The sequence below is a fragment of the Aethalodelphis obliquidens genome, unplaced genomic scaffold, assembly GCF_003676395.1.
Source record: "Aethalodelphis obliquidens isolate GAN/ISIS:26980383/991018 unplaced genomic scaffold, ASM367639v1 scaffold1, whole genome shotgun sequence".
Lineage (NCBI taxonomy): Eukaryota > Metazoa > Chordata > Mammalia > Artiodactyla > Delphinidae > Aethalodelphis > Aethalodelphis obliquidens.
In genome coordinates, this window is record NW_020837945.1 from 688,269 (window position 1) to 715,858 (window position 27,590).

Here is a 27,590-nt window from a genome sequence, read left to right on the forward strand (position 1 = left end):
CGGTGCTTTGTGACCGCCTGGAGGGGTGGGATAGGGAGGGTGGGAGGGAGACGCAAGAGGGAGGGGATATGCGGATATATGTATATGTATAGCTGATTCACTTTGTTGTACAACAGAAACTAACACAGCATTGTGAAGCAATTATACTCCAATAAAGATGTGTTAAAACAAATGCCCATGGACTCTCAAAAAATGAATAAATAAAACTCAATAATAAGAGAACCAAATTAAGAGACGGGCAAAAGGTTTGAATAAATACCTCAGCAGAGAAGGACAGAGGGCAAATGAGCACATGAAAAGATGCTCAACATCATGTTATAAGGGAAATGATAATCAAAACCACAGTGAGTTGCCACTGCATACCCACTTGAACGGCTAATATGAAAAAGACTGAGCACACCACATGCCGCTGCGGATGTGGAGCGACTGGAACTCCGCTGCAATGTGGAGAGAACATAAAATGGCATAGCCACTGTAGAAACCAGGTTAGCAGATTCTTAAAAGTTAAAGATACACCCGTCATGTGCCCCAGTCACTTCCCTCCTAGGTATTCACCTCCAACAGAGACTCGTACATGCAGCTCACAGCAGTTTTATCTGTGGACACGGAAGGGTGGGCAGCTCCGTAGGGGCCCCGCTCCTCCGGGTGCCGGGCATCAGCCAGGGCTGGTGATGTGCCTGGCACACGATCATCTCCTCTGGGCCCTACGCTGGGCCCCACGCCGGGTGGCACGAGTGACTCTGGGGGCATCCCTCTTCCTGACTCTGGGGGCATCCCGTGTGGCGCCCTCGGGGCTCCTCCAGTGGCACCTGGCCTGCTGTTTCCCGGCCTCTCCCGCCCGGACCGTGGGGCTGGCATATCTTCACTGACACGTCCAGAACCGAGCGCCTGTCTCCCCAGCCCTCGTCTGCAGCCTCCCCGTTCACAGAGGGCAAACCGCGTTTCCAGGGCTCAGAGTGAGAGCCTTCGTTCACGTGGCCTGGACCCTCTTTCTTCCACAGCACACTTCGGTTCCCAAGGGAATCCTGCTCATTCTTCCTTCGGATGCCTCCAGAACCAGTGCACCTGGCTGAGCCGCACGCTCTGTTAGCCCCGCAGCCTCCAGGGCTCCCCTGGCCCCCCGCCCCCCCGGGCCCCCCCCCCCCCCGCCCCCGCTGCAGCTGCTCCGCCCCGGCCGCCCCTCCGCCTGCTCTTCTCCTGCGGACGCGTGCGCCGCCGGCCGCACCTCCGGGGCCCCACGCTAACGCTGCACTTCCCACGTCTTCCTCACGCCTGGCTCTGCCCACGGCCACTCTGGCTCTCTGAGGCACTTCCTCACCCTGCCTACCGGCCACCCGCCGCCCCAAAGCTGACCGAGGGGCCCAGAGGGAGGCCCGTGTCCACCTCGGCCCCGCCACCTCCCAGGCCCTGAGCGAGGCCGGCACGTGGCCGGTGGGTGCGTGAGTGAACCGCAGCCCCGAGCCCTGGGCTTGTGGTGTGGCGGGCGCCGCTATGCTGCGCACCCAACCTCGACCAGGGGACTCCCGGGAGGGTGGAGGAGTGTGCATGGGCGGCCCGAGCACCGGAGGCCTGGCCGGAGCCCGGGGAGTGGGGCAGACAAGGAGGGGCTCCTGCCAAGGGGCGGGCACCAGGGCAGGCCCCTCAGGCCACGCGGACTCCCAGCGATGCAGGGAGGGCAGTGCCCCCGCGGGGCTGGCCCTGCCTCACCTCCCGGCCGCCCACCTGCTCGGGGCCGTGAGCCCACCTCTGACGCGAGCAGGCAGAGCTGTCTGCCCCGGGCCTGGGCCCTCCAGGGCCTCAGCGCCGAGAGGGGCGCAGCGGGCTCCTCAGGTGAGCACAGGCGAGCTGAGCCGGGAGGAGGGTGCGTGCGGGCTCCCGCTGGGAAGCGCAGGGGCCACCGTGCCCGGGGCGCGGCGGGGCAGCAGGCTTACTTCCTGACACTGGGCTGGGGTTTGCCCCCCACGCAGTTTTGCAAAAGTAAAACCAGAAGACTCGTGGAAGTCAGACAATGACTTGTTTAAAGGTGGGAGAGGGTGGGAGGGCGATTTCGGTGAGAAGGACCTGCTCCTTGGGCGGCAGGCGGCCGCACGAGCGTGGGGGGGCGGCGTCTGAGCGCGGGGGGCACAGAGAGGGGCCAGAACCGAGGGGCAGCGCACACGTTTATTGAGCCGGGACGCGGTGCGGAGACGCCTCCGGCCGGTCCCCACTCTCAGCCCCGAAGACGCCCGGGGCCCAGCATCCCCGCTTCGCCCCGCACCCCAGGTCAGGACCCCGAGCCTTCCTTTCTCCTGCCCTCGGATAAAGGGAGACGTGCACCCTGCCCGGCGCTGACCCGTGTGGCCACGGGAGCCGAGGTCGAGGGACCGGGGAGGGGCAGCTCCCTGCGGCCACAGCTCCTGGGGCTTGGAGGGGACGGCTGCTGGAAGCGCTGTCCAAATGTCAAACCAAGTCTTAAAACAACAGTTACACGGACACTAAGGAACAACGTTTCTACAACGTCACAGATGGGAGTGGCCCCAAAGCATTTAAAATAATGAACACGGCATGCCAACGCGTGAGGAGACGGGCGTAAGTGAAGTTGGAGCAGCGTCGGGGCGGAGCCGGGGGCTCACAGACACAGGTGGAGCGCTGTGGGTGCATCTCTAGGGCACAGACACCTTCTGTAGTAAAGAAACCTCTATATCTGCGAGGGGGTGGGCGGTCTGCACAGGCGAGTGGTGGGGACGTCGGCGGGGTTAGAGCGCGCCCATCCCGGTGACCTCGGACGTCAGCCTGGAAGAGACAAGGGCACAGGGCACAGGTCACCATGTCCTCACAGACGGAGGAGCCCTTAGAGGCGTGCGCCTCCCTCTTCATTGCCACGGACGGTCCTGGTTCACAGCGCAGTGGCCACTAGCTGAGGACCGGGGACCAGAGCCACGGGGCCTTCCTTCCCCGCCACAGGGGCCCATGTACCTGTCACCACATGGGGCGTGACGACAGCCACCAGGACAGGCCCAGGCTGCCACAACTGTTTCTACAGCCACTGCCGGGAGGGGCGTGGGAGTGACCCTGCCAGGGAGAGGGACGCAGGGCCCTTGTGCCGCGGCTCTGGAGGCTTCCTGGGTGTGGTCGCCCTCAGCAGGGAGGCCGAGGGAGGTGTCCGCTATGCCCAGGAGCTCCGCCCTGGCTCTCCGGCCACAGGACCTCCCTGTGCCCCAGCGTGTGACCTCAGACCCTTGCACGGTTCCCTGGCAGCCGCCCACCACGTGTCTGGGTCGGGGGGTCTTTAAAACCACAGATGTGTGAGAGCAGAGAAACCCCGTGACCTGTTCCCTGAAACTACAGAGCCTTTCATGCTGACCTTCGATGACCCCAGACCCAGGCCTCTGCCGAGCAGAGACCGTGGGGTGGGCACAGGGCAGGTGCTGGCCAGGCCACCCCCAGCTTGTCCCCGTGGGCAGAAGGCCGGAGGTCCCAGGAAAGGCCAGTGAAGCAGCCCCCCTGCAGCTCCAAACCCCAGGGACCTCCCGGGTGTGCAGAGCTGGTAGCACAGCTACGAGGCTGGCAGTGCCGTCACAGGGCCCAGACCCTCCCACTGCACAGGGACAGGCAGGGCGCAGGCTGGCCCTCACAGCTCCCCGTGGCTGTGAAGAGTGAGGCCCAGAGGCTTGGCTTCAGACGCCCCGAGTCCGTGCGGACGCTGGGCTCCCCACAGTTTGCCGCCTAAGGCGCCAACGCCTGGCGACTTGTCTGGGGCCGTGCGGGCACCACCGGAGGTGAAAGGTCAGGTGTGAGAGTGCAGAGGAGCGTGTGGGCCCGCGTCCATCTGGAGACTCTCCCCGTCAGGCTCCCCCCGCCCCGCCCCCGCCCAGCCGGGAGAGAGAAGCCCCGGGAGGCAGCCCCGTGCAGGCCCGTGCAGGCTGGCCGGCCTCACCTGGCGTTGATGAGGTACTGGGCAAGGCTGATGTTGGCCGGGGTCCCCGTGATGGTGATCTGGCGCTCTGACGACCCCTCCGTGGCATTGGCGATTTTGATCTGCGCTCCAGACATCTGTCGAATTTCATTGATTTTGGTCCCCTGGCGTCCAATTATGCAGCCTATTAGCTGGAAGAAAGGACGGAGGAGCTTCTTAGAGGAGAATCCACCGCAGCCCGTGTGCGTTGCCGAGCCGCTGGGGAAGCTCCCGGAAGCACTGCCTTGGCCCGCCCACCCCCAGCACGTCACACGCTCCAGAGGGAAGAGGCACGCCCACGCCCCTCCAGCTGGAGGATGGGAGCCGCGGGTGCCTGGCCTCTGCTTGGCCTCGACCGCAAGAAGTCCCGCCAAATCAAGACCCAGCGGCCATGCGGCCGCATCACCCGGCCCGGCGTCCTCCGTGGGCCCGAGGCCATGTTGGCCCCTCTAGGCCACGCCCCCGGGCTGGAGGGATGTATGTTTGAGTGGACACGGGAGCTGGAGAGGCCGTGTCCCCAGCCATCACCATGCCGCCCTCAGGCAGCTACCCCTCTAGGACACGTGCCCCACACCCACCCTGCTGTCTTGGTTTGGGGATCGGAGTCAACATTCTTAGGATAAACCAGGGATCCAGAGGGTGGCTGGGAGATAACTGAGTGTGTGAGGCGAGTGTGTGAGGCCCTCCGAGGGCCCATGGAGCACTTCTGGGCCACCTACTCTCAGGGCTGACCCTGAACCAGGCAGGGCCTTCAAATGGGGGCAGCCGGGGTCCCCAGGCAGCTCCGGCATCTGAATTTCGAGTCACCCCTGAAGCGCCACCAGCTGCTTCCTTGGCTGGTATCTTGGGGGTGATATCACCCACCCCCGTGGGCATTAAGCTGCTTAACCAGGGCAGGGGAGGGGAGGGGCACATACGGGCTCAGGATGGGCGGGGCCCGGCATACTCACATCATTGGGAATGGTGAGCTCGTGAGTGCTGGCGGGGGGGCTGGCGTCCAGACCTGGGCACAGTGAGGGGAGACGGTTAGGCGGGCAGAAGGCTGCTCGCGCTGCACCCGGCGCTCGGCCCCGCTGGGCCGATAGGCAGGCAGGGCCGGGGGCTGCCCAGGGGAGGGTCTGCACAGCCGGGGGCCGCGGCCTGTGAGCGCTCTGTCCCAGGCTGCCACCACCCTCCTGACCCCAGCGTCTCTCAAACAAGGAAGAGGAACCCAGCAGGATGCAGGTTCACTTTTTCGTTCTGGGCACGACATGATGTCACTTGTCTGCTGTGTTGTGTAGTCTCTCGAGACGCCCTTCACAGACACCCTGGTGGCTCCGCCTGGCGCCCCGAGAACGGGCCGCACTGGTCACGCCAGTCCTGGGTGCCCACCCTCCCGCCCCCAGACCCGACAGCAGGCCTCCTCCGCTGCCCCTGTTCCCTCCCACGCTCTGCGGACCCCGCCCCCGGGCAGCGCTTCCGGTGGGGGCAAGGAGGCCCGAGAGCCGGGCAGCGGAGGCCGTGCCTTTCCACAGGGCGTCCTGGCCTGAGACCCAGGCCCAGCTCATCACACGCCCAGCTTCTGTCTTTACAAATGTCAGCTCAGCACCCACCAAGTCAGAGCCAGCCTCTCAGGGTTCAAGGACAAGATCCACACTCACTTTGGAAACAGTGATCACAAAACGCCGGTGGGATGTGAGGGGCCCAGAGGGGACGCAGCGTCTGCCCTCGCGGGTGAACACTGGGGCAGACACACTCCTGTGTACGAGGCGCTTCCATCCCGTCAGGAGGCGTCTCAAACTCAAAGCCCACAGCCGTGACCCCGCTCTTCCTGCCCCAGACCCGTGTGTCCCAGTGTCGTGGGTCCCGCAGCTCAGCCCAGACCCGGAGCCCCCAGCTCCACCCACCTTCCGCGTGGCACATTATCGCAGACCCGGCTCACGCACCTTCGGAATATTCCGGAACCAGAGCCCTCTTCCCACCCCACGCTCCTCCCTCCCTGGCCCCTGCCCCTCAGGCTAATCCCCACAAGGCCCCGAGGGGTCCCAACAAAGGCGACTGCCCGGCCCCCGGCCCCACAGGCATCCTCCTCCATGGCCCGTGTGTCCCCGGAACCGGATGTGCCGTGGCCATCGGTGTCGAGGACACAGGGACCCGGTGAGACCGGGCCTGTTCTGGGGCCCGCGGAGCACGGGGCTCAGCTATGCTGAACAAACTAACTCACCCCAGACCATCCATCATTTTTCTGTTTCACAGCTAAACCTGGAGTTTCTGTTCTTTATCTCTTTTCATAAAGGTATTTTCAATACAGTTACTTAGTTGTTCAACTATCTATAAACATTCAATCCTTAGTGACATTTAAAATGTCACTTAAGAGATCTCCTTGGTCCCAAGTCCCGTGCGGTGCCTCCTGGTTTGGGTGACACAGCTGGGGGGTCACACGTGTTCACCTATAGCTTATGATGTTTGATCAGGGGGCTTCTTTTAAAAGGGGCCAAAGTCACGCCCACTGGTGAGCTTCCCATGAGTCACGAATGCTGCTTCCCCCACACAAAGGCCAGCTGCCTGGGAAGCGGCGTGGCGTGGCCTTCAGGGTGAGGACGCGACCACCGCCCGGCCTCCCTGACCCGCGGCCATGGCGGGAGCGTGCACGTGCACGTGCAAGTGTGGTGTGTGAGCGCTCTGGGTCCCACGGGGCCTTGGAGAGGGAGGTCGTCACGGGGGCATGTGAACACGGGTCCCACGTCCCCGAGGCTGTGCTGGGAGGGCCGTGTCGGGGTGGGGTGGGGGCTGTGTGTCCCAGGTAAGCCCGGTGCTTGGAGTCCCCAGGTCGTCTCCTGGAGACGATGGCTGGGCAATTATCTGCAGTCACGTTATAAACTGTTCAGACACCCAAACATGTGTTATCACCAGACACATAACTTTGTAAAGGTTGGTATCCAGTTCCAAAATCAGAAACATTCTATAAATGCTCTTCTCTAGTTTTCACTCGTTCAATTCTGCATTAACTTAAAGGCTGCGCCGAGAAGCCCACAGTGAGCGCATGAAGCATCAGAGCTGGGGTCCCAGCTGGAGAGACGCCTCCTGAGCCCCGTGGTCTCAGCTGGGCCCACGTGGTCCTGAGGGATGGGTGAGGGGCGGAGGCACCCTGAGGCCCGGAACACACCAGTGGGGGTGACAGCTACGACCGCTGCACACAGGCCTCTCCCGCATTTCCCCTTTAGCCGGCACTCGCTCTTCTGCTCTGATCCAGGCTTTCACGAGGCCCGTGTGGGTGGGGATGGGAGCGTGGGGCCGCCTCCCTCCCAGGGAACCTGGCAGGTCCGGGCCACATGCCTCCAGGGGCTTTGCTCCCCAATGGCCTGTGAGCGGGCCGCGCCCACTGCTCCAAGCCTGGGTGACAGGACCTGCGGATCCACGCCCTGCCCTGTCCGGGGGGTGTTTTAGTGCAAATCCAGGCCACAGTGATCTCATCTCCCATGAAACACACTTCTGGAAGGCACACAGCGTGGTCAGCCCTTCACTCCAGACCCCCACACGCTGTGCCACTGGGAGAATAAATGACACACAGGTGGGGCCTCTGGATGACAGGGCAGCTGTGCCCCGAGCCCAGTCAGAGCCGACCCACCACGCTCCCAGCAGGAACGGGGCGGAAGCTGGGAGCCGCGTGTGCAGACCTGGGGCCAGCCACTTGGGCCCCGGCCCTGGGTGGTGCCGGCGTCCCTTCCCCGAGGCGCTTGGCCAGCAGCCCCCTCGCCCCCTCCTCCCGCCAGGTCCCCTCCTGGCCTGCTTGCTCTCCCTTTAGCGTGGTTTTCTTTTACCTGACGACTGGCCCATCAGATTTTGAGCTTCTTCGGAGGAGTGTAAAGGCAGCTTTTCTCCTGGAGAGCAAAGAAGAAACAGATTTAATGTTTTGCCCTCAAGGAGAGAAGCAAGGTCACTTCAACTAGGGAAGCTCAAAGTCTGACTGGTGCGCCACTCTGAGCTACGGGGGACGCCATCCCAGGCGAGCCGCCCTGCGGGTGCACCACCTCCTGCAGGAGGGCCTCCCCGACGGCTGGTGGGCAGCAGAGAGCAGGGTGGACCCTCGAGGGGGGGGTGTCTCCTTCGGGAAGGCCAGCTGTAGGGTGACTGACCCGTCATGGAGACGCACAGAGATACCCCCGCCCACCCGCGGCAGCGTGCAGAGCGCCGCGTCCCTGGCCCTCACTCCAGAGCTGTACTTGTTCCGTTCACTGCCCTGAACACAGACCGCTCGGAAAGAGAAAGGCCCCAGGTGAGAAGAGAGGAGGTCAGAAAGGGCGGCTGGGTACGTACCGGGGAAAGCGGGGTTGGTCTGTCCGAGGGGAGGAAAGGGGGTTTGCTGCATGGCCAGCTGGTGGAGCTTGGTCAACTGCTGGGGTAGGAGGGACACGAGAGCTAAGAAGGTTATTGTCATCGAGTACAAGTCACACCAAATTAAAAACGCGTAACGGAAGTCTGCACAGATAGATAGAAAGGGGGCCATGCGACACATGGCAGACGCAGCAGCACGCAAGGACTTGGCCTGGGATAACCAAAGGGCCGTGTCGGTTGGCAGGCACACCGAGTCCTTCCCTCCCTCGGCCCCCGGCCAGGCGGGCCCCCGGGCTCCACGGGGAGGGTCTAGAGCCACGGAGCAGGACCCGCTGGGCCCCAAGTGCCTCAACGTCACGCTGTCACTCGCGGGACCCGCTCACATCGGTGGGTCGGCCCTGGGCCTGGCCCACCCCACGGCCGGCATCCTCCCCCGCAGGCCCTCACTCTACCCATGGGGCGACTTGGAGGGGCCACCTGTGGGGCCCACCGCCCGCCCCCTGCGGCCTCCAGGATTACAGGAAGCAGTGCTGGAAGGCTCCACCGAGGGAGCTGCAAGGGCCGCCAAGAGGGTGCAGGGCTCCTGTGGGGGGTCCCACGCCTATGCCCCTTCCCCCCACCCCCCGTGCCCCATCCCTTGTCACCTGCCCCTTGGCCCCCATCCCCCAGCCACTAGACATTGGTGGGGGCTTTGAAATGCAGTTTCTTTAGTTATTTTATCTGAGCTTCACTTCTTAAGTAAACACTACAAATAACAGAAGATAGGGGCTGTCTGAATGCTGGGACCCCCGGCCTTGGAGACTTCCGGGCGTGTCCTCAGCCCTGGCTCACCCACTGGCCCGGCCCACATCTCCAGCAGAGCGGAGAGAGGGCCAGGACATTCCAGGACGTGCACTCAACTCCCAACCTTCACAAAGGAAGCCCGGCCCGAATGCTTCCAGAGCCCGGAGGCCGGCATGGGGCCTCCACAGAGCCCCTGCGGCTGGCAGGTGTGGGCACCCAGGGAGCATGGAGGGCGCCCCCAGGTGAGACGAGGGTCTGACCAGTCACCACGTGGGTCCCATTCTGCAGAATGTGTCGGGGGTGGGGGCAGGTACGAGCGCTGGGATCTCCACGTCCATGGCCTTCACGGGCGAGCCCTCGGGCGACAGAGGAGTGGGTATGCTGCTGGCCTCCCAGGGGCCAGGCGCGCTCTCCTAACAAATGCCGAACACCCCTTCCCAGTACGTGGGGGATCACGGCTGCCCCACGGGGGCTCCTCCCGAGAGCCTGCCACCCCGTCACGTGTCCGGCAGGTGCGGCCGTGGGGACAGGGCTGGTGGCGCGCTGGCCGGCCAGTCCGGCCTCCTCCTGCCTCCACAGGTCGGGGTCCAGGGGCCGAGCCGTGCCCAGCCTGTGGCCTCCGGGCACATTCTCCCGGTAGAACCTCCGCTGTGCTGCTGCTGGGATGTGGGTGGGTTGTGTCTGCAGCCAAACTTTGGTGTCTCCTGGCCGCTCCTGTGGCATCTGCCAGTGTGGGGCTGCCTCTTCCCTCCCTCCCTCCCCGGAAACGGTAAGCCCTCCGTAAAAGCAGCCCTCCCCCACCCCAGGCCTCTCCCCACTCTGGGGGTGGGCCTGCTCGGAGAGAACCGGCCTCATCCCAGATTCAGGTGTCATGCCTGGCAGCTCTGGGGCGGGGACGTGGTGACCTGAGGTCAGATTCAGCTCTGAGAGTCCCCAGTGAGGGGGCGTCGGGGGCCGACAGCACACCTGCTGCCCGGCAGGTCTGCCCTGTGACTGACACCACTGAGCTAAGCGTGGCCTGAGCAGACATGCACAGAAGCCCCCTGAGAAGAGCACACCCGGGAAACACCGCTATGGGGACACCAACCCAAGTCTTGGGGACAAGAGGTGTGACGGGACCCGTACCTGCCATGCCACGGGTGAGGTGACCCCGCAGGGAAGGCGCTGAAGGGTGGGAGACCCCGCTGCGCGGCTCGGGCACCCTAGCAACGGCTCCTCTTTCCAGGGGCCCATAAGAAATGTGGCAAGGACCCATGGGCATTGGGGCATGAGGGTGTGTGTGGGGGGCACCGACTGGGTCCTGCAACCCCGCCTCCCCTGAGCACATCGTCACCCCCAATCACGGGGACACCGGGCGGCGTCTGCGCCCTGAGCCCACCTACACGGAGCGCTGGAACCGGGTCTAAGGTCTCCTCACAAGGAGGTAACACAAGTTCCTAGGATGGAGGAGGAAACCCCGTCTCTGGAGACAACAAACATCCAGTTGGCTGTCCAGAGCCCAGCCCAGGGCAGGCAGGCCACCTGCTCTGATCGTCACTGGGATTTCATGCAGACACCACACTGGTGCAGGAAGAGCCGCCTGGCGCGGGACTGGCGTCCTGGGGGTTCCAGCCCTTCACCCGGGGCCGGGGGTCAGCGGGGAGCCCGAGGGGCGGCCCTGCGGCACCTGAAGGGCTTAAGGGGCCTTGGCCAGGCTGCTCTCTGCTCCTGGTCTGCGATGTTACCCCCGTCACATGCTTATGTGTCCGACGGCCGGGCTGGCATGGTCCCCATGAGGGCAGGGCCCTCTCCTATGTGTCCCCGAGTCTCCAAGAGTGCACTGCTGTGCGTTGGTCGAGATGGCAGGGGAGAGCGGGGCTCTGGGGGCGGGAGAACTGGTCGGAGTCGCCTCCAACACTGATCAGCTTTGGAGAGATGGGCACATCTGGTCTCCGTGGGCCTCGTGCCCCTGTCTGCGAGGCCCGGTGCCACGTGAGGGATGGGCAGGCTGAAGTGCTGCCCACGTGAGTTGGGGGTGAATGAATATCGCAAACCCGCGGGGCGTCCCCACCTGGCCACCCACAGCCCCTGCACCCGCGGGCGCTCCTCTGGTCTCTCCATCACCTGCTCTCAGTTAAATGGGTGAGCCCGCCGGCCACGCATGTTATAGGCACGGCCAGATAACCCGCGCGGTGGGCTCCGCTGCACCTGCAAAGTCTGGCACGCAGAAGTGCAGGGATTCAGGCCCTGACCTGTCCCACTGCAGTGGATTTGCTGCTCTGTATGAAACAGTGGCCACACCAGCAAATAGATCCCCCCTCAGGCACCCACGAATATAAAGTGACATCTCGGGAAGGACTGACCGGACGGTGGTGCCTGGAGGAGCACCCGTCCCTCGAGCGGGTGGGCGGATGGGTGTCAGCTGGCATCTCTCTGTCTGTTAAGGCTCTGGCCTTAACTTTGCCTCCATTTCTACATTTGTAAAGGAGGGTGCAGCACTAAGTGCTAAGGGGACTTCCCACTTTTCGAGATATTTCTGCCGTAAAACAAAACAAAACGAGAATCAGACTTTCTAATCTGGCCAGTGCCTACAAACCACTGCGAGGGAAGATAGGAGGGGAGGGTGGAGGGCGGAGCCAGCGGGCAGGCGTCAGTCACAGACATTTCTCCATAACTGCCTTTTCCACCGAACTCTGTGTCAGAACATAAAACATAGACAAACACTCGACAAGTCAGAAGGATTCATAAGCGCACGGCTCCACGAGTCATCAGCAGACGGACATGCCATGCGCCAGCGCTCGCATCTAGGGACGGGCCGCCTCGTGGTTTAGTCTGCGAGTCCCGTTTCCCCTTCTGTGAAATGCCTGTGTCTTTCGCCCATTTTTCTCTTGGGTTGTTTTTCGCTGATTCACGTAAACGTATGTATTTCAGATACTAATCCTATTCCAGTTATATGTGCTGAAAAGATCTTTCCCCACTCTCCTTATGGAGCCTTGAGAGAAACAGAATTTAAAGATTTTAATGTAGTTGAATTCATCACTATTTTCTTTATGGTTTGTGCTTCTGCTTTAGGAAATCCTTCCCTGATCTGTGAACTGAAAGATACTGTTTTCTTCTAAAAGTGCTAAATTTTTCTCTCTCGTGTTGAAGTTCTTGGTACACAAGGAGTGGGTTTTTGTTTACGTTGTAAAGACTATCCTATCAGATGTCGTCTGCGTGACTAGCTTGGTGATTCTTGGCTTTTCCTCTTTCACGTAAAATTCCAAACAGCCTGCGGGGATTTTGTGTGCGATTGTACTGCATCTGTACCTCAACCTGGAAAGATCTTTGGGGTCGTTTCCAGGAGGATCGTGTGTCTCTCCATTCACTGTGGTCTTCTGGTCTTCTTTAACTTTCAATAACGACAAGATTTTTTTTTTTTTTAATTCACCTTTTAATTATGGATTTCAATTTAATTGCTCTATGGGGAGAGAGTCATCTATCTGATTCCGATTTTTGAAAGATGCTGAGTCTTCTTTACGGTCTAGGGTGTGATCAAGCTGTGCAAACGTTCTCATGAATTCAGTGGCTGTGCTGGGGGAGTGTTCGGTGCACGTCGGTTAACTCAGGCTCACGTTGCACTGTCAGAATCTCTGTACTTGTCTACTTGGCCTTCATTGAAAGAGGTCTGTTAAGGTTCCACTGCAACATCTGTTAAATTCTCTTAATGGTTTGTTAATGTTTTCCTTTATATATGTTTGAAGCTATGTTTTAGGTGCAAACTTAAATGTTTTATCTTCTAGTGAAGCATTTATCAATAAGTAATGACTAAGTAATTTCCTGTAAAGTTTTTTTTCCCCCACTAATAATAATAATGGTGTATTGTTTCGTTGGGTTAGTATTTTCCTAGAATAGATTTTCTGTCCTTTTAATTTTTCTAGGTCCTTATTCTTTAGGTGTGTCTCTTGAAAAAAAAAACTGATATATTTTTTTGTTTCTGTTTCCTTGTCTTTTTGTTTAGCTTTTCTTAAAAAACCCTCTGACAGCCTTTGTTTTTTAACTGGAAAGTTTCTCCCGCTCTGATTACAGTTACCCACAGATGTAGATGAATTTCTGTCATCTTATTTTAATTGTCCTGATCTTCAAGGGTTTCTTTTCTTTTTTTCATTCCCTTCCTTTTGTGCTGATTAATCTTTTCCTGCCACCCGCTTTCCCCTCCGTACCTTTTTGGAAGTTATGAAAGTGAACGTGTTTCTGATAGTCACCACTTTGAAATTTTAACACGTACATTTAGTCTTTTTTTTTTTTTTTTTGCAGTACGCGGGCCTCTCACTGCTGTGGCCTCTCCCGCTGCGGAGCACAGGCTCCGGACGTGCAGGCTCAGCAGCCATGGCTCACGGGCCCAGCCACTCCGCGGCATGTGGGATCTTCCCGGACCGGGGCACGAACCCGTGTCCCCTGCATCGGCAGGCGGACTCTCAACCACTGCGCCACCAGGGAAGCCCCATTTAGTCTTAATTCAATATCTTTGCCTTCCTCCTGAACGATACAATGACCTACAGGATGTTTTAATCCCCTCAGCCACATCCTAATCTTATGTATGCTGTCGGTGCCCATTTAGCTCTGTTATGTTAATCCCAGCAATTAGATAGCATTGATTTTGATTTTAAAAAGTTTGTTTTCATTGACCCAAATGTTTAAATTTTAATGTAGTCAAAAATATCAATGTTTTCTTTATGATTTGTGCTTATGTTAAGGAGAGAAATGGTAATTTTTTTTGCTCACCATTCTTTCTTGCATTTATAGCCTTCCTTCTGGGATCATTCTCCTTCTACTGACCGGCGTCCCTTAGAAGGTCACAGTTGTTTGTCTGAAAACGTCTGTAACTTGGGAGATCCTCTGGAGGTTGCATTTTAGGTTGACAGTTGTTTTCTTTTCTTTTGCCACCACAATTGCTCCTTTATAATACGCCTTCTCTCTCTCCTCTCGGAAGATTCACTTCTGGTCTTTGGTGTCACGCGGCTTTACTTGGACGGCGTCTAAAATGGATTTTGTTTGATCGAGTTGGGGATTTCTTGGGATTCCTGAATGTGAGGTTTTTTTGTTTATTGATTCTGAGAAATTCTCTGTGCTCATCTCTTAGAAGCTTCCCTCCCTCCATCCTATCCACTAACCCTGGGACTTCAACTGGATCTGTGTTCTCCCTTCTCAGTCCTCCTTATCGGTGTTTCTCAGACTTTCCGTGCAAACAAGTTACCCAGGGTCTTGTGAAAATGCAGATTCTGATTCTGGGAGGGGCGGGCTGAGGGCCGTGCCACTGAAGAGCTCAGCTCCGAGGAGAGGGTGTGCAACCCCGGGGAGGGGGCGGGGGCAAGAGTTAACCTGCCCCTGTTTCCTGCTCTGCGGGAGGTGAGGCCGGGGCGCCTCCCTGCCACTCTGAGCTGCGAAAGGAGAGGATTGAAGATTGTCGGATCTTGGAAGAACAAAGAGCCAGGGGTGCAGGCGTGGCGGGGTGGCCGTGCAGGGCTCTCACCAGAAGATGCTAGGAGCAGCCTCAATGGCGCCTCCCTGTGGGCTCCCGGAGGGGGACACCAAGGAGGTGGGCGGGGAAGGCACTCCATCCCCGGCTGTGTCCACTGTGAGCAGAGCCCCAGGGACCACCGTCTGCACGGGATCTAGCTGTGCGCTCCCACTGGTTTCTTCTACTTACTGTGACTCACTCGTTCCCAGTTTCCCCACTGCTAACTCTCTAAGTGACGAGCTTCCCGGCTAACACGGCGCCCATCTACCCCCAGATACTCAACACCCTCTGCTGGGACCCAGCGTCGCGGGGACCGACAGCTCCGCTGCTCCTAGCCCCCAGCTCTGGCGAGGGCCCCTCGAAAGCCCAAGTCCAGGCTCCAAGGGAGGCCGCCGGCCCAGCTGGCTTCTGGTCTCGATTCTGCTCGCTTCCAGCACTCCTTTCATGAGGGGATGCTAAGTAAGGGAGTGACTTGGAAACTTTAAAGAGTAGAAATAAGATTCACACGTGAGGGCGTGCCTGACGTTGACTGATTTCTCCCAGAAGAAACCAATTTCTTCCTGGTGTAATCAGTACAGGGACAGAAAGAGCGGAGGTGGGAGAGAGCGGTGGTGGCCATGCTGTGTCTGTCCAGGCTTCGCATCTGCTCCTGCGTCCTGAGTTGTGGCCACCATGGTCCTTCCTCGTGTCTGAAACTACACCCGACCCCTCGGGCAGGACCCGTGGGCGGCCGTCCTGGAGCATTCTGGCCACAAGCCGTGACCAAGGCCTGCAGCTGCGACAGGCCCAGTCATGCAACAGTCCTTGGCTTCTCCGAATGCCCAAGAGCTATGAGCTTCCAGAAGGATTCCGGTAAAACAAGGGCCGAGGCAGGCGAGAACCTGGAGGGAGACTGGTGAGGGTGGGGCCCTGATTCCTACGTGGGTTAAACCAGAAAGCAGGAAAAACTGCGCACATTTTAGCTCTAGATGAAGAAATGCTCAGCTCTAAGAAATGTATTTTCTCAAAGTCTGTGCCTGACTTAGGAAGGAATTAGCGGCTGAGATGACAGTGGGGTGTGTGTCAGCCACTGGGGTTGAAATATTCAAATGGTGTATTCAGTTACCTTATAAAATAAATTAGTACTTCCTGTAATTATTATATTTGCATTCTAAGAAATGAAGCTTTTAAAAAATTCCTACTGAATATTAAGCTCAGATAAAAGTGCCTTCCTGGCCGTGGTCACTCGTCACCACTTTATTTTGTTTTGAACGATTCTTAGTGATGGTCCAAGCCTTCAACTTTGCATTCCTGCAAGGAAAGCATTTATCAAAGTCCTGCTCTTCTGTCCTAACAGTTGCTCCGTCACACGTGCGGCCTGGGGAATGCAGGGTCCTTCACAAAAGCCCTTTCACCATAAAAAACCAAGTGTTTCAAATCTCTGTCAAACTCAATGAGGCAACCATGTAATAGCTAGCTATAAATTAGTTTAAAATCCGAAAAAAAATTGAAACTACCCATTTTTCAGAGATACTGAGACAATCACACGGAAAGAGCAAAACAACCAATTGATTTGAAAACCAACCAACCAAACCAGTCAAAGTCCCCCGGCCTCGCTCGGTGCGTGTGCCCTGGCCTAGGGAATCCAGACCAGGAATTCAGGCCTGCAGCGCAGAGGCCTCGGGCAGCAGGGAAGCAGGTCTGCCATGGGCTGCGGGCCGGAGCCTCACCTCACTGCTCTGGGTGAACCGCCCCTCGTGGCCCAGCCCACCAAGTGTGCCGAGTCCCGAGTCTGCTTTTGCACAGATGCTTTTCCAAAGGCACAAGGCCACCAGCCACGGGGAGCGAAGGCCGTGCCGCCCTGGAAACCGGCTTCTCCTCCGATCTCCGTCACGCCACGCGGGCGCTCTACTGGGGTCCACGGAACCCACACGCCACGGTGCCCGTCCCGACCCCACCAGTGCTATGCTTTGCTCACTCCACATGGGTGACGGGCTCCCTCCCCGGGTTCCAGCACCTGCCGTGCCCTGGGTCACAGCCAACTGTCATGCGGGATGGGGAGGGCAGGCGTCCCCCATGTGGCTCAGGACGGCCCCCAGCCCCGTCTCCACCAGCTTCCTCTGACTTTTGATTCATGTGTGTTGCGTAATGAGGATTTTTTTAAAAAGGAAAAGCCGTTGGTTTTTCTTTTCTATTCAATAGAAATGTCCTGCAATGATAGTGAATTGAATCTCACATGTACGCAGTGTCGGTGAATTCTCATAACTCTCCCTGCCCTGACTTTACGTCTTAAGGCGGCCGGCTCTTCACCTGCCAGTTCAAAAGTGTGAGCGGCTGCACAAGATGGGCGGGCATCGCTGTCACCTGCAGTCCCTCTGCCTGGACAGAGCCCGCCCCCCACTGGCTCTCCGAGAGCAGCGCACGTGGACCCGCCTTCCCAGGACAGAGGACACTTCTTGGGTCGGACCTCAGCTTGCCGTGCCTGCGGCTGTGGCACACAAACCCACCCACCTCTTCCGTCTCTTCCCTGCACCCCGCTGCCCGGGCCAGCAGCGCAGGCCTCGCGGCCCAGCCTATCTACAGCCCTGTGGCCTGCGGCTCCCCTGCAGTGTGCTCGGGGCGTCCAGTCCTCCAGCAGCAACACTGCGCTCAGACTGGAACCCAGTCCGGAGCGGCCCTGGGCGTGGAGCGCGTCCTAACGCTAGAACAGAGCCTCGTCTGCCGCACGGGCTCCCAACAGCCGGGATCTCGTGCATGCACGGACCCTGCTCCGACTGGGGCCTGAAAGGGAGCATGTAGCTTCAGCAGTTGTTCAAAGCCCATCCAAGGTATCCTGGCAGCCCTGCTCATGACACATCACCTGCCTGCTCAGGTGCCCATGGGGCCCAAGCTGTCCCCGCCCGCCAGGGCAGGCGCCGGGGACAGAGCAGGCCCGTGGCCCCCGCCCGAGGCCCCACGTGCGCAGGAATAGCCGGGACTGCAGCCACAATCAAGACAATTGGACGTCAGGCCAAGTCCTCCACAGGAGCAGAATCAGTGCTAAGAGACTAAAGGTTACTCAGGGCCATATGGATAGGACACAGGTCAGGAACACTGAGAACAGTATTAATATTATGGTGTAATATTAATATTAGTAGCGATGGACAGCGGCATGCAGGTAGGAGGGAAGTGGAGACGAGAAGAGAGGTGAAGGGACAGAGTAAAAACTCACATCTGGGTGGGGGATGGCGTACTGTCCCTGGATCGTGTAGGCCTGGAGAGAGAGAGACACCGTCAGCTCGAGAAGCGGCAGCCATGTGTCCCCCACCGCGGCCTCCCCTGCGGGACGAGGGCCCTCCTCGGGAAGGGCTTTCCTGCAAGCAGGCCCCGGGCCCTCTGGTTAAGGCCTTCCCCCTTCACGTAGGAGAGGCGACACTCCCAGGGCCCGGGGTGCAGAGACTGGGGGCAGGGTCCTGGCATCGAGCCTCCCCCCTGGTCCCTCGGTGGCTGGAGCTACAACCAGACACATGGCGGGGCGAGGGGGGGGGAGGGGAAGGGCCAGGCAGCCGGCTTCCGACTCTCACTCCCTTGCCCCTCAGCTGGCAGTATCTAAGAACGAGCTGGTGACCCTCGCTATGAGTCACTGATTATTAACCCTTTGAGAATTTAAGCGGCTATCAGAGTAAACACTTTCAGGACATATTTACTCCAAGAAACCCAAACAACAAAAGAGAAAACTTTAAAAGTTGACTCAAAACCAATTTTGGGAAGGCCAGATTAAGTAAGAAACGCACCCAAATGAGCCACAGGTTGGCCGATCGCCCTCCAGCCTCGGAGGACGGGCGGCCGTTGTGACCCGGGGGCAGCACGCTCTTGGCGCAGCTCCCAGAGGGGGCTTGTTTTGCCTTCACCGTGTCACTTGCCTTCAAGACAGTGACTCGGAGTAGCCGCAGCGTGTGTGTGGGCCCCGAAGCCTCTCCCACCGCCCGCCCCGCCTGCCTCAACAGTCCCTCAGCCAAGATGCTTCCAGAAACTCACAGCCAAAAAACAAACAAACCACACAGAGTCGAGGGAGAGTAAAGACAAAGACTTGCCACTGGGACTCCGTGACGTGGAACGTGCGGCACCAGCCACGCTAGGCCTGCAGGTGGGGCAGGTGCAGAGCCCCCGTCTGGGGGAGGCCCGGGCACCTCGTGGGGAAGGAAAGGAACCTGACCAGAAACAGCACGCATCGGGGAGGCTGTGCGTGCTCGGGGCCGTGGGACGCCACCAGGCACTGCGCCAACGTGTCCCCGAGCATGACAGGCCCTGGGACAGTGCCGCCATGTGCTCCCCGACTGGCCGTTCTTTATCCCAGACACTTTCAGTTTCTGACTTATCTTTTCATCACTCGGGTGTTATGGTTTCTAGTTCTACTGGAAGTGCACGGACCGCCTACCATCGTCTCAGGGCAGAGGTACAGACAGACGACAGGTCACAGGTTCCGTCTGGATGAAATCTTTATGGACCGAAACTGCTGGGATGGCAAGAAGTGCCTCTCGGCAGCAGGGGCGTGCGGGCATCTTCCCAGGGACGGGGGAGGCGGGAGGCTCTGAAGCCTGGGTGCGCAGCGCATCCTGCACGCGGGCAGGGAGGGCCCGGGGCCTGGTACAGTGACCCCTCTGCCCGCTACCTGCAGCGCTGCGGTGACCCTCCTGTGACTCTGTCCCCCACCGACGACCAACACTAGTCAGTCGCTGGCCACACTACCTGTCCCTGGGGCGCAGGCGCTGGGTTAAGGTGCTGAGCCCCTGTGAAGCCCACGGCGGCGGGGCCCTCGCTGTCCTGACTGGGGGATGGGCGATGCCCTGCTTTGCTGGCCGGGGCGGGGCTGGGATGGGCCCGGGAGGCTGCCAGGCTCTGCCTCATGTTAACATGCCTCCCCTCTGAATAAAGCCAGCGCTTCTCCGTGTGGAATCATCGCGGGCTTGCTTGCTGGGGCTGAGGCCACGCAGGTAACTCACCTGCCGCTGATCACGGATGCACGGCAGGAAAGGAGCTCTGAACGCGGCGGGCCGTCTGCGGCTGGCCTGAACCACGGGGCCCATGCCCCCTCCCCCCGGGGATTCGCCACAAACGCTGCCGCAGGAGCTCAGACCCTGCCCTCACCTCACGGGGCTCAGTGGGAGAGAAACCGGACAAGGTTCTTTTACAGAGCAGAGAAAAACGTGGAGAGTTTGCATTTGCCTCTTTTCCTTCTCGGCCCTCCCGTCCTGGGTCATCTGGGAAGTCTCTGTCTTAACTCTCCCTTGAACAAGGCACACAGCACTGCCACCTGGACGCAGAGCTTCTCCTGGCACACTGGCCTGGCCTTTGCAAAGTCCCTCAACCGTGGCTGCCGTGACCCTGCTGTGAAGGGACAAAGCGAGCTCCTGGCGGACGCCTCTGAGCCCGGTGCCCAAGGGCAGAAGACAGGGCACGGCCCCCCTGTCGGCCCCTCCAGGTCCCGCTAAGCCAATCACTGGCCTCAGACAGAAATCTCCATGACCCCTGGTTTCCAGGCCCTCCCTGGCAGGAGAGAAAGCTCAGGGGCTCCCACCAAAACAGCAGGTGTGTGAAGTGGCCACGGCCGGCCTGCTGGGCCTGCGGCCAGCGTGGGGCAGGGTGGAGAGAGAGGGTCGTCCCTGTAACGGGATGCCCAGCTGGCCTCCCCTTCATCCTTGTCTCTCCCTCACGTGCTCCTGGGGGGGAGCTCGTGTGTGGAAAGTTGGGAACGTGTATTTCAGGGGAGATGGGGCCAGTTCTCACAGTCGTAGTTGCCTCAACCAGGAGTCATAAAACCCCTGGTAACGCTCGCAGCCCTTGCTGCCTCCGAGCTTCCTAAAAACACCAGGAAGCTAGACTCGGGCGGTGCTGCCCGGCTGAGCAGGCCTGAGCCCGGACCAGGGTCCTCCTGGGCCCGGACGCCACAGGGCGTCCGCCTCGGCCCTTTCTGTCCGTGGACGCTGCCCGGTGGGTCTCTCTCGCGGTGGCCCGCATCCACCCCAGGGCCGGCTGCGTGCCGGGAGAGCTCTGCGTCCAGCGTGCGCGGGGGACACGTGCACGTGAGGAGGGAGAAAACCTGAGTGCACTAACGGGCAGCGGCGGGGGCTGCAGTAAGAGGCTGAGGTTGGCAGTGGAGGCCGAGAGCGGCTCGGCTCTTACCTGACCACCTGCAAAAATGACAGGGGTGGAGGCGGGCTTTGGGCGGTAGGGAATGGTGGCACCTTTCGGTGGGGACTAGGAAAAGGGACAGGAGAGGGAGAGAGAGCGTCAGAGCAGCTTCGCAGCGGGCAGTCGTGAGGCCTCCTTCCGACCCCCCCGCGCCCCCGCCCTCCCCAGCCCCCAGGTCCGCCAGGGACCACCGCCCTACACACAGCCGCAGCAGGAGGCGGCGGGTGGCGGGTGAGGCGGGTGGACGCGCCCCCGCCCGCGCCCGCGACCCTCCCCAGGCGCCAGCACAGGCGCCGCGTTCTGAGAGGGGCGGCCCCCTCCTTCAGTCCTCGGGAAAGAGCCCCCGGGGATTCGGTGCCAGTGCCGGGGCTTTGCGTGGCCTGGGCTGACGTTCAGTCGGCATAATCACAGGAAAGTGAGAAACATCCAACTTCACTGTTTAAGAAAAGAGCCATCATTTAATGCACCTTAGAGTCCAAATGAAATAGTCCACAGCTGTGATGCAATTCGCTACAATTTCCTTTCATTATTCTGCGTCCAAAAGTATAGGATTCATATCTTGGGGTGAACGATATTCTCAAGCACCAGAAGTCGGCCAGATTCTGATGATGTCAACCAGACCCCTTGGTCAGAAGCCATCAGGCCCTCCCCTGTCCCCTTGCCTGGGTGACCGTCTTCCCTGGGAGCAAAGTCCACAGGGCTGGGCCTGGGCTGTTGTCGGGAGTCCTGAGTCAGCAGCACCACCAGCCAGAGACAGAACTTAGGGACCAGGGTGGCCTGTCTTTGCTGGGACTTCCTGCGGCCATTGCCCACCCAGGCCCAGCCACCAGGCAGTGTGACCTCAGAGTGACCCAACCCAAGACACACACAGGGAGGTGGGGACAGCAGAGGGGTTGGCAGCTTCAACTCTCAGCCCAGGCCATATCATGCGACCTTGTCCATGCTGCGTGCCCTTGAACACACTGTGTGACCTTGGATGTGTGCTGGGTGACCTTGAACACAGTGTGACCTTGGCCTGCTGTGTGACCTTGTGGAGAGCAAGAGGGGCTGCTTCGAGGGCCCGTGTGCTGACCGCGTGTGGGTGAGGCTGGGATCCTGTCCTCCCGTCTCCGGCTCGTCTGAGGTCGTGTCCAGGCGCCTCTGCAGCGGGGTTCTCTGTGGTCTCAGGGCGATTAGGGGTCACTGGGCAGGAAGCGTGACTACCCTGAGTGACCGTTTCCGCTGCGAAAGGAGGACTCGGTCCGCTGCGAAAGGAGGACTCTGCTGCTGACCCCACTCCATCCCTGAGCTGGGGGGTGGGCTCCCCACTTCTCAGCCTCAACTGTCACCTTGCTCCATGGTGCACTCCGACCCCGCCGACGGCAGCGCCCGCCCTCCGCTGGCCCTGATGGCCATGACGCCCGGTTCCCTTCGAGCTGACCTCTGGTGGAGGGAGGCCTTCTGAGCACATGCCCCCCCACCCAGGGCTGCGGGCCCGACCCTCACGTTCTCCACCGATCCGCCACTCCTCGAGCAGCCCCTCCCTCCTTCGGTAGTGATTTCATGGGCGGAGCCCCCCACCCCAGAGGCCGAAACTCCAGTCACTCTTCATTTAACATCGGACCAGGGGCTCCTAGCTGCGGTGACGCTTCCTCCCCCATAAGTGGCTGCTCCGGCCTCCGGGGGCTTCGTGACACCAACGGCAGGAGGCTTCGTCCCCGTCCCTCGAGGACCGATCACGCCTGCCCGTGTGCTTCAGCGTTCACCGTTTCACAGCCCTGGGGGCACCAGCGCCCCACAGCCAACGGGGTCAAGCTCTCCTGTGGGGTCACGTCTGACCACAAACGTGGCACAAGCCAGGCCACGTGGGAGGGGTCCTGAGGAGCCCACACGTCCTGTTCTGACCTCGTCGGGGACACCAGAGGCGGCGTCCCTCCTGGAGCGGTTCATGTCACCCCGCCTCGCCCGGGCACCGCCGCCCACCAGGCCGCTTGGGCATCTGCCACACTAGGGGTGCCGGGCCCTGCTTGCTACCCACCCTCACGGCCCCTCGCGGTCCCAGCGCCGGGACTGAAGAGAACACAGATCCTCACCGTGACCAGCGTGTGGGGAGAGCTTCAGAACAAAATATCTAGAAAAATATTTTTGATTTTCCAGCATCATACTTCAGGAAAATAAAAGCGCTACAAATTTTTTTCTAAGGAGTTGGACATGGTGCTTTAACACCAAGTCAAGTACAAAAGAGGGAGAGCCCACCGCTGCCCCCGCCCCGAGGCTAATTCCTGCAGGAGACTGCTGTCACCTCAGGCAGACCCTCCGGCAAGGGCTCCGGGCACGGGGAGGGGGGGGGGGGGGGGGGGGGGGGGGAGGGGGGGAGGGCCCAGGGGGCCGGGCCACCAGCACAGGTATTGAAACCTTTCGTTTGAGGCAGGATGACTTCATTTTAGCTTAAGAAAGACCAGCAAGTATTATTGATAGCTTCAATTAATCTTGCAGCAGTTTGGGTATTGATTGAAACTTCAATCTTGGGTTTTTCTTCCCTCAGATTTTCAAGAGAGGCTTTTCCTGCTCAGCTGTGCCTTCCTTGCTTCTCCTTTGGTTAATCCTTATGTTTACTTCTTTCTGTCTTCAAAGTTGGGGCGTTTTCGTGTGCTTTTCCTAAGTCCTGCCCATTGTACCTCGGCGGCGTCTCTGATGCCCGCAGGCTGGGCCCACGCAGTGGGGTCCTGTCCACGGCGTGGGCCTCTTCACTCCATCTGCATCTCCAGCCCAGACCTGGCCCCAGGGCACACCTGCACCACTTTTAAGGACTGACCCTTTGCTGAACGACCCTCACACCACGGACTGCTAACCCTTTATCCAACTCCAGAAATGCGGGGAGGGGCTCACGCTCCCCACGTTCTCCGTTCGCCCCCTAGGTCCCCAGTGAAGACGACCGACCCACCCGAGGTGGCAGGAGCCTGCACCCCAGCACAGCTCTCACTCAGGCCATCCCTGAGGCCCGCCCTCACGCGGCCCTGACCACATGAAGCCTCAGGGCCCCGAGGCCTCCGGCGCTCAGAAGCCCCGGCCGGCACGGAGTGAGGGGCAGGCTGGCGAGGAGCCCTGGACTTGTGGACAGACTGTACCTCCAGCATGACCACACAGATCTGCTTGACACACTGGATGATGGCGTCGGGGGTCCCCGAGATGGTCACTGCCCGCTCCGTGGAGTTGGGCAGCATGTCCCCGGCCACCTGGACCTGGGCACCTGTGGACTGGAGAGACCAGGCGTCGGAAGGGACCCCACCGAGCGGGGCAGTGTGCACTGCAGCGGCACTTCCTGGGTGCCCCCGGGGGCGTCCAGGGCACAGCACGCCTTGGGACACCCCCCGACACTGCCCCAGGTCACCCCCCCATGCCCTCTGCACGCTCCGTCTGGAGCCCCCGGGGCAGCCCCATCCAGCTCAGCCCGCCGCTGCCAGGGCGCCGCGGACCTGGGGCAGGGCGGGCGACACTGGGTGCGGAGCGGCATCTCAGGAGGCAGGGTTGTTTTCAAATGTGTGGAATTCTCTCTCTCTGTGGAGTCTGAGGTCACAGAGGGAGACGGATCCCAGTCACAGGGCCTAAAGCGAGTGGCCGTCTTTCCTGGAAGGAGTCAAGCCCGGGGGCTGCCATCCTTTGGGGAAGGGAAGGCCTCGGGCTTTCCTTGGGAGAGGAACTTGTGAAGGTAAGGTGGGCCCCTCAGGCAAGCCCCACCCCAGCTGGGACGGCTCAGCGACTCTCAGGAAACGGGGCCTGGCAGTGGGAGCAGGGGCCTCCTGGGGAGCAGAGCCCGTGCCCTGGAGCCCAGGACTGTGTGGAGGGGTGCCTCGGCCACGTCCCGGGAGTCAGGCCTGGGCTCCTCTGCGTGACGCCCACAGCGGGGGCTCCCACGGCCGCTCTGCCTCGTGGCTCGTCCCTCCCCTGCCGCAAGCTCTGTGCTGCAGGGTCTGCAGGGACCCGGCTAGTGCTCTGCCCTAGGGACATCCTGACCGCCCACGCTCGGCTCCCGGGTGGGGAGGGCTCGTTACCTCCCTGATCTCCTTGATCTTGGAGCCGCCTTTGCCGATCAGGGACCCGCACTGGCTGGCGGGGACCACCAACCTCAGCGTCACCGGGGGCTTGCTGGTGGCCGGGCTGTTGGTCATGCAGTTAATGATGTCCTGGGGAGGGAGAGGCACGTGCGTCGGCCGCAAGAGCCTAGCAGGCTCCCTGTCAGGGGTGGGGGAGACGAGGACGAGGGGGAGGCAGAAGCACGATGGCAAACAGCTGAGGGTGAACAGCAGGAGGACACGGTGGCCGGGCTGGGCTGCTCACAGGGGCTGCGAGGCCGGGCCAGCCTCAGGGGACGAGGTGGGGGGCGGCTGGAGAACACAAGGGGACCCCCAGGCGTGCACGTCTGTGCAGTCGCGCTGCTGCCGCAGGGTGGGGCGCAGACGCCCAGGGTGCCTGGACTCAGGGTCCGCCCTCTGTCCCTAAGGCCTGGCGGGCAGAGAGGGGCTTGGACAGAGGGGGATCCATTTGACAGAAGGACCTACTCCCCGGCTTGATCACCCTTCCAGTAAAGACACGAAATGCATCTCCGATAACTTCCAGCAATTTCAGAAATCTCGGAAACACATAAAAAGCTTAAGGTTGGTCTCTGACAGACGCACACAAAGGCGCACAGACACACAAATGCGCGTAGGTGTCCCGGGCCTGGCTCTCCCTGTGTCCGTCCACATCCGAGCCAAGCTAAACACACTGGGGGTCAGCTGCTGTGGACAGGGCTGAGGCCTGGACGTGGCCGCCTCACTGCCGGTGCCAGGCCTTCCCTGAGGACTCGTGGTCTGGGGGCAAGCCCCGAGGGACCGCTCAGTGAGGGAGGGGGGCCTTGGGGGAGGAGGGACCCTGGTCGGTCACCAGGTGGACTGGAGGGGGCAGTCCCCGGGGAGGCAGAGGGGCTGAGAGGTCCCCTCTTCCGGGATAGGGTTCCCCAGGGGCGCCCCTTACCTCCTCAAACTTGTAGGCGATCATGGCAAAGGCCTTGAAGATGGCGTCTGTCGGGCCCGTGATGGTCACGATTCTTTCTGGGCAGTTTCCTTCCGAGATGTTGATCCTTGCCCCGCTCTGGGAGGGAGATACGCAGACCCCAGAAACTGGATTAAAGCCTTGGGGCCGGCAGTAGGCTGGATCCTAGGGCCTACTGACCACCGGGGACTCGTGCAGGCTGGTGGCGCCCGAGCCTCAGCACCGATGGCCGGTCCTGTCCTACTGTGCTGGCTGTGACCCGGTCGTGACTGGGAGGGCACCTGAACTGCTGGTGTGTGCTTCGGGGCTCCGAATGGCCATCCCTCGCTCACATCCCTGCCATGTGGGGCTCCCGGCGGGTCCCGGCCGCGTGGGGCTGGGCGCAGAGCTGCTAGGAGGCCCTGGCCTCCTCCCTCCTGCCCTCCCAGAAACAGCACGCGGCTCAGGGCGCCAGCTCACCTCTTCACGCATCTTCTTCACGGTCTCTCCTTTCTGGAACAGAAGTTCAGACAAGGGAGGGGGTCACTCGGGCTTCCACCACAAGCACGCGAGGCTGGGCGCCCCAGCCCTCAAAGGTGGGCTTCAGGCCCAACATGCATGACCCCCCAGTTGGCCCGCTACCTCGCCCAGGGCACAGGCTGTGGGCTGGGCAGACCTGGCCCCAGGGACCCGATGCGGCTCCACGTTTGGCCTGGGCACCTGCTCCACGGGGCGGGTTTGCACCCGTCCCCTAGCCTCACCGCCGGCAAAGCGGGGACCAGGTCCTCGGGCGATCCCGTGAAGAACTTGTGAAAAGAAGCCTGACTCTGAGCTCTGGGGGCTCCCCCACCATTCAGGGACCACGAGGGACCAGCGAAGCCAGAGACGGTCACAAGGAATGGGGGTGCGGGGTCCTGGCCCACCTCTCTCCTACACACACCCAGCTTCCAAACCAGCCCTCACTTTCCCCAGGGGAACGTTTCTTTGAGAATGGACTCACCACCACTCAGGCCGGAGGTGGGAGACTGCTCCCAGGAATGCACGTGGGAATTGGTCCTGAGCTCTCAAACCCGGGAGGAATGACTGGCCACCAGGGCAGGTGGACAGTGGGGCTGTCCCGGGGGGTGACTCCCCAGCTCCCACAGGGCTGGAGAACGGGAAGCTCTGCGACCAGCCTCATGGGGGTGCAGCCTGAAGGTGACGGGGCAGGATTCCAGCGGGATCCCCACTGCTCGCCTGGCACGCACCGTGCGCGGCTCACCCCCTGCACAGGGCTGGTCCACACCTCACTGTGCCTCTGAGATACCCCGGTAGAGGCAGAGTTCACACAACAGTTACCTTCCTGGGACTTCCCTGGTGGTGCAGTGGTTAAGAATCCACCTGCCAATGCAGGGGACACGGGTTCGAGCCCTGGTCTGGGAAGATCCCACATGCCACGGAGCAACTAAGCCCGTGCACCACAACTACTGAGCCTGTGCTCTAGAGCCCGCGAGCCACAACTACTGAGCCCACGTGCCACAACTACTGAAGCCTGCGCGCCTAGAGCCCGTGCCCTGCAACAAGAGAAGCCACCGCTCACCGCAACTAGAGACAGCCCACGCATAGCTACGAAGACCCGAGGCAGCCAAAAAAATAAAAATAAAAAAAATAATTACCTTCCCGATGATGCTGCCAACTTCCTGTAGGAAAAGAATCACAGAAAGATGATGTCATAGAGCAGAAGGAGCATAAATCCTGTGACAGGCGCCGAGGCCGTCCAGCTTCCGAGTCATGAGTGAGGAAGGGAGACTGGACGGTCAGCAGGGAGCGGGCAGGCAGGCTGCCCTGCCTCTGACCGACAGACAGACAAAGAGAAAGGGAATGGCCAGCTGCTCCAGATAAACATGTCAACAGGTATCAGCTGCGCACTTAAGGCCTCAAGGAAACCCTGCGAGAAATGGA

At 60.5% G+C, this 27,590-nt stretch overlaps 1 protein-coding gene across 9 annotated transcripts in view; it reads right to left on the reverse strand.

Annotated features, from left to right (window-relative positions):
* Positions 1-2,008: 2,008 nt before the first annotated feature.
* Positions 2,009-27,590, reverse strand: part of PCBP3 (poly(rC) binding protein 3) — a 212,975-nt gene continuing 187,393 nt past the window's right edge. For 2 of the 9 annotated variants that reach the window (XM_027129269.1, XM_027129345.1), the window contains 12 exons: positions 27,305-27,328; positions 26,130-26,162; positions 25,653-25,769; positions 24,692-24,823; positions 23,768-23,896; positions 20,652-20,726; positions 17,701-17,742; positions 8,231-8,309; positions 7,735-7,794; positions 4,885-4,937; positions 3,917-4,086; positions 2,011-2,772 (listed from right to left, as the gene is read on the reverse strand). In XM_027129269.1, coding sequence (XP_026985070.1) covers positions 2,736-2,772; positions 3,917-4,086; positions 4,885-4,937; positions 7,735-7,794; positions 8,231-8,309; positions 17,701-17,742; positions 20,652-20,726; positions 23,768-23,896; positions 24,692-24,823; positions 25,653-25,769; positions 26,130-26,162; positions 27,305-27,328 — 951 coding nt within the window. In that variant the 3' untranslated portion in view covers positions 2,011-2,735. Of the gene's footprint in view, positions 2,773-3,916; positions 4,087-4,884; positions 4,938-7,734; positions 7,795-8,230; positions 8,310-17,700; positions 17,743-20,651; positions 20,727-23,767; positions 23,897-24,691; positions 24,824-25,652; positions 25,770-26,129; positions 26,163-27,304; positions 27,329-27,590 lie in introns of all 9 variants that reach the window. The other 7 variants (XM_027129430.1, XM_027129593.1, XM_027129511.1 and 4 more) reach the window with 7 other exon arrangements.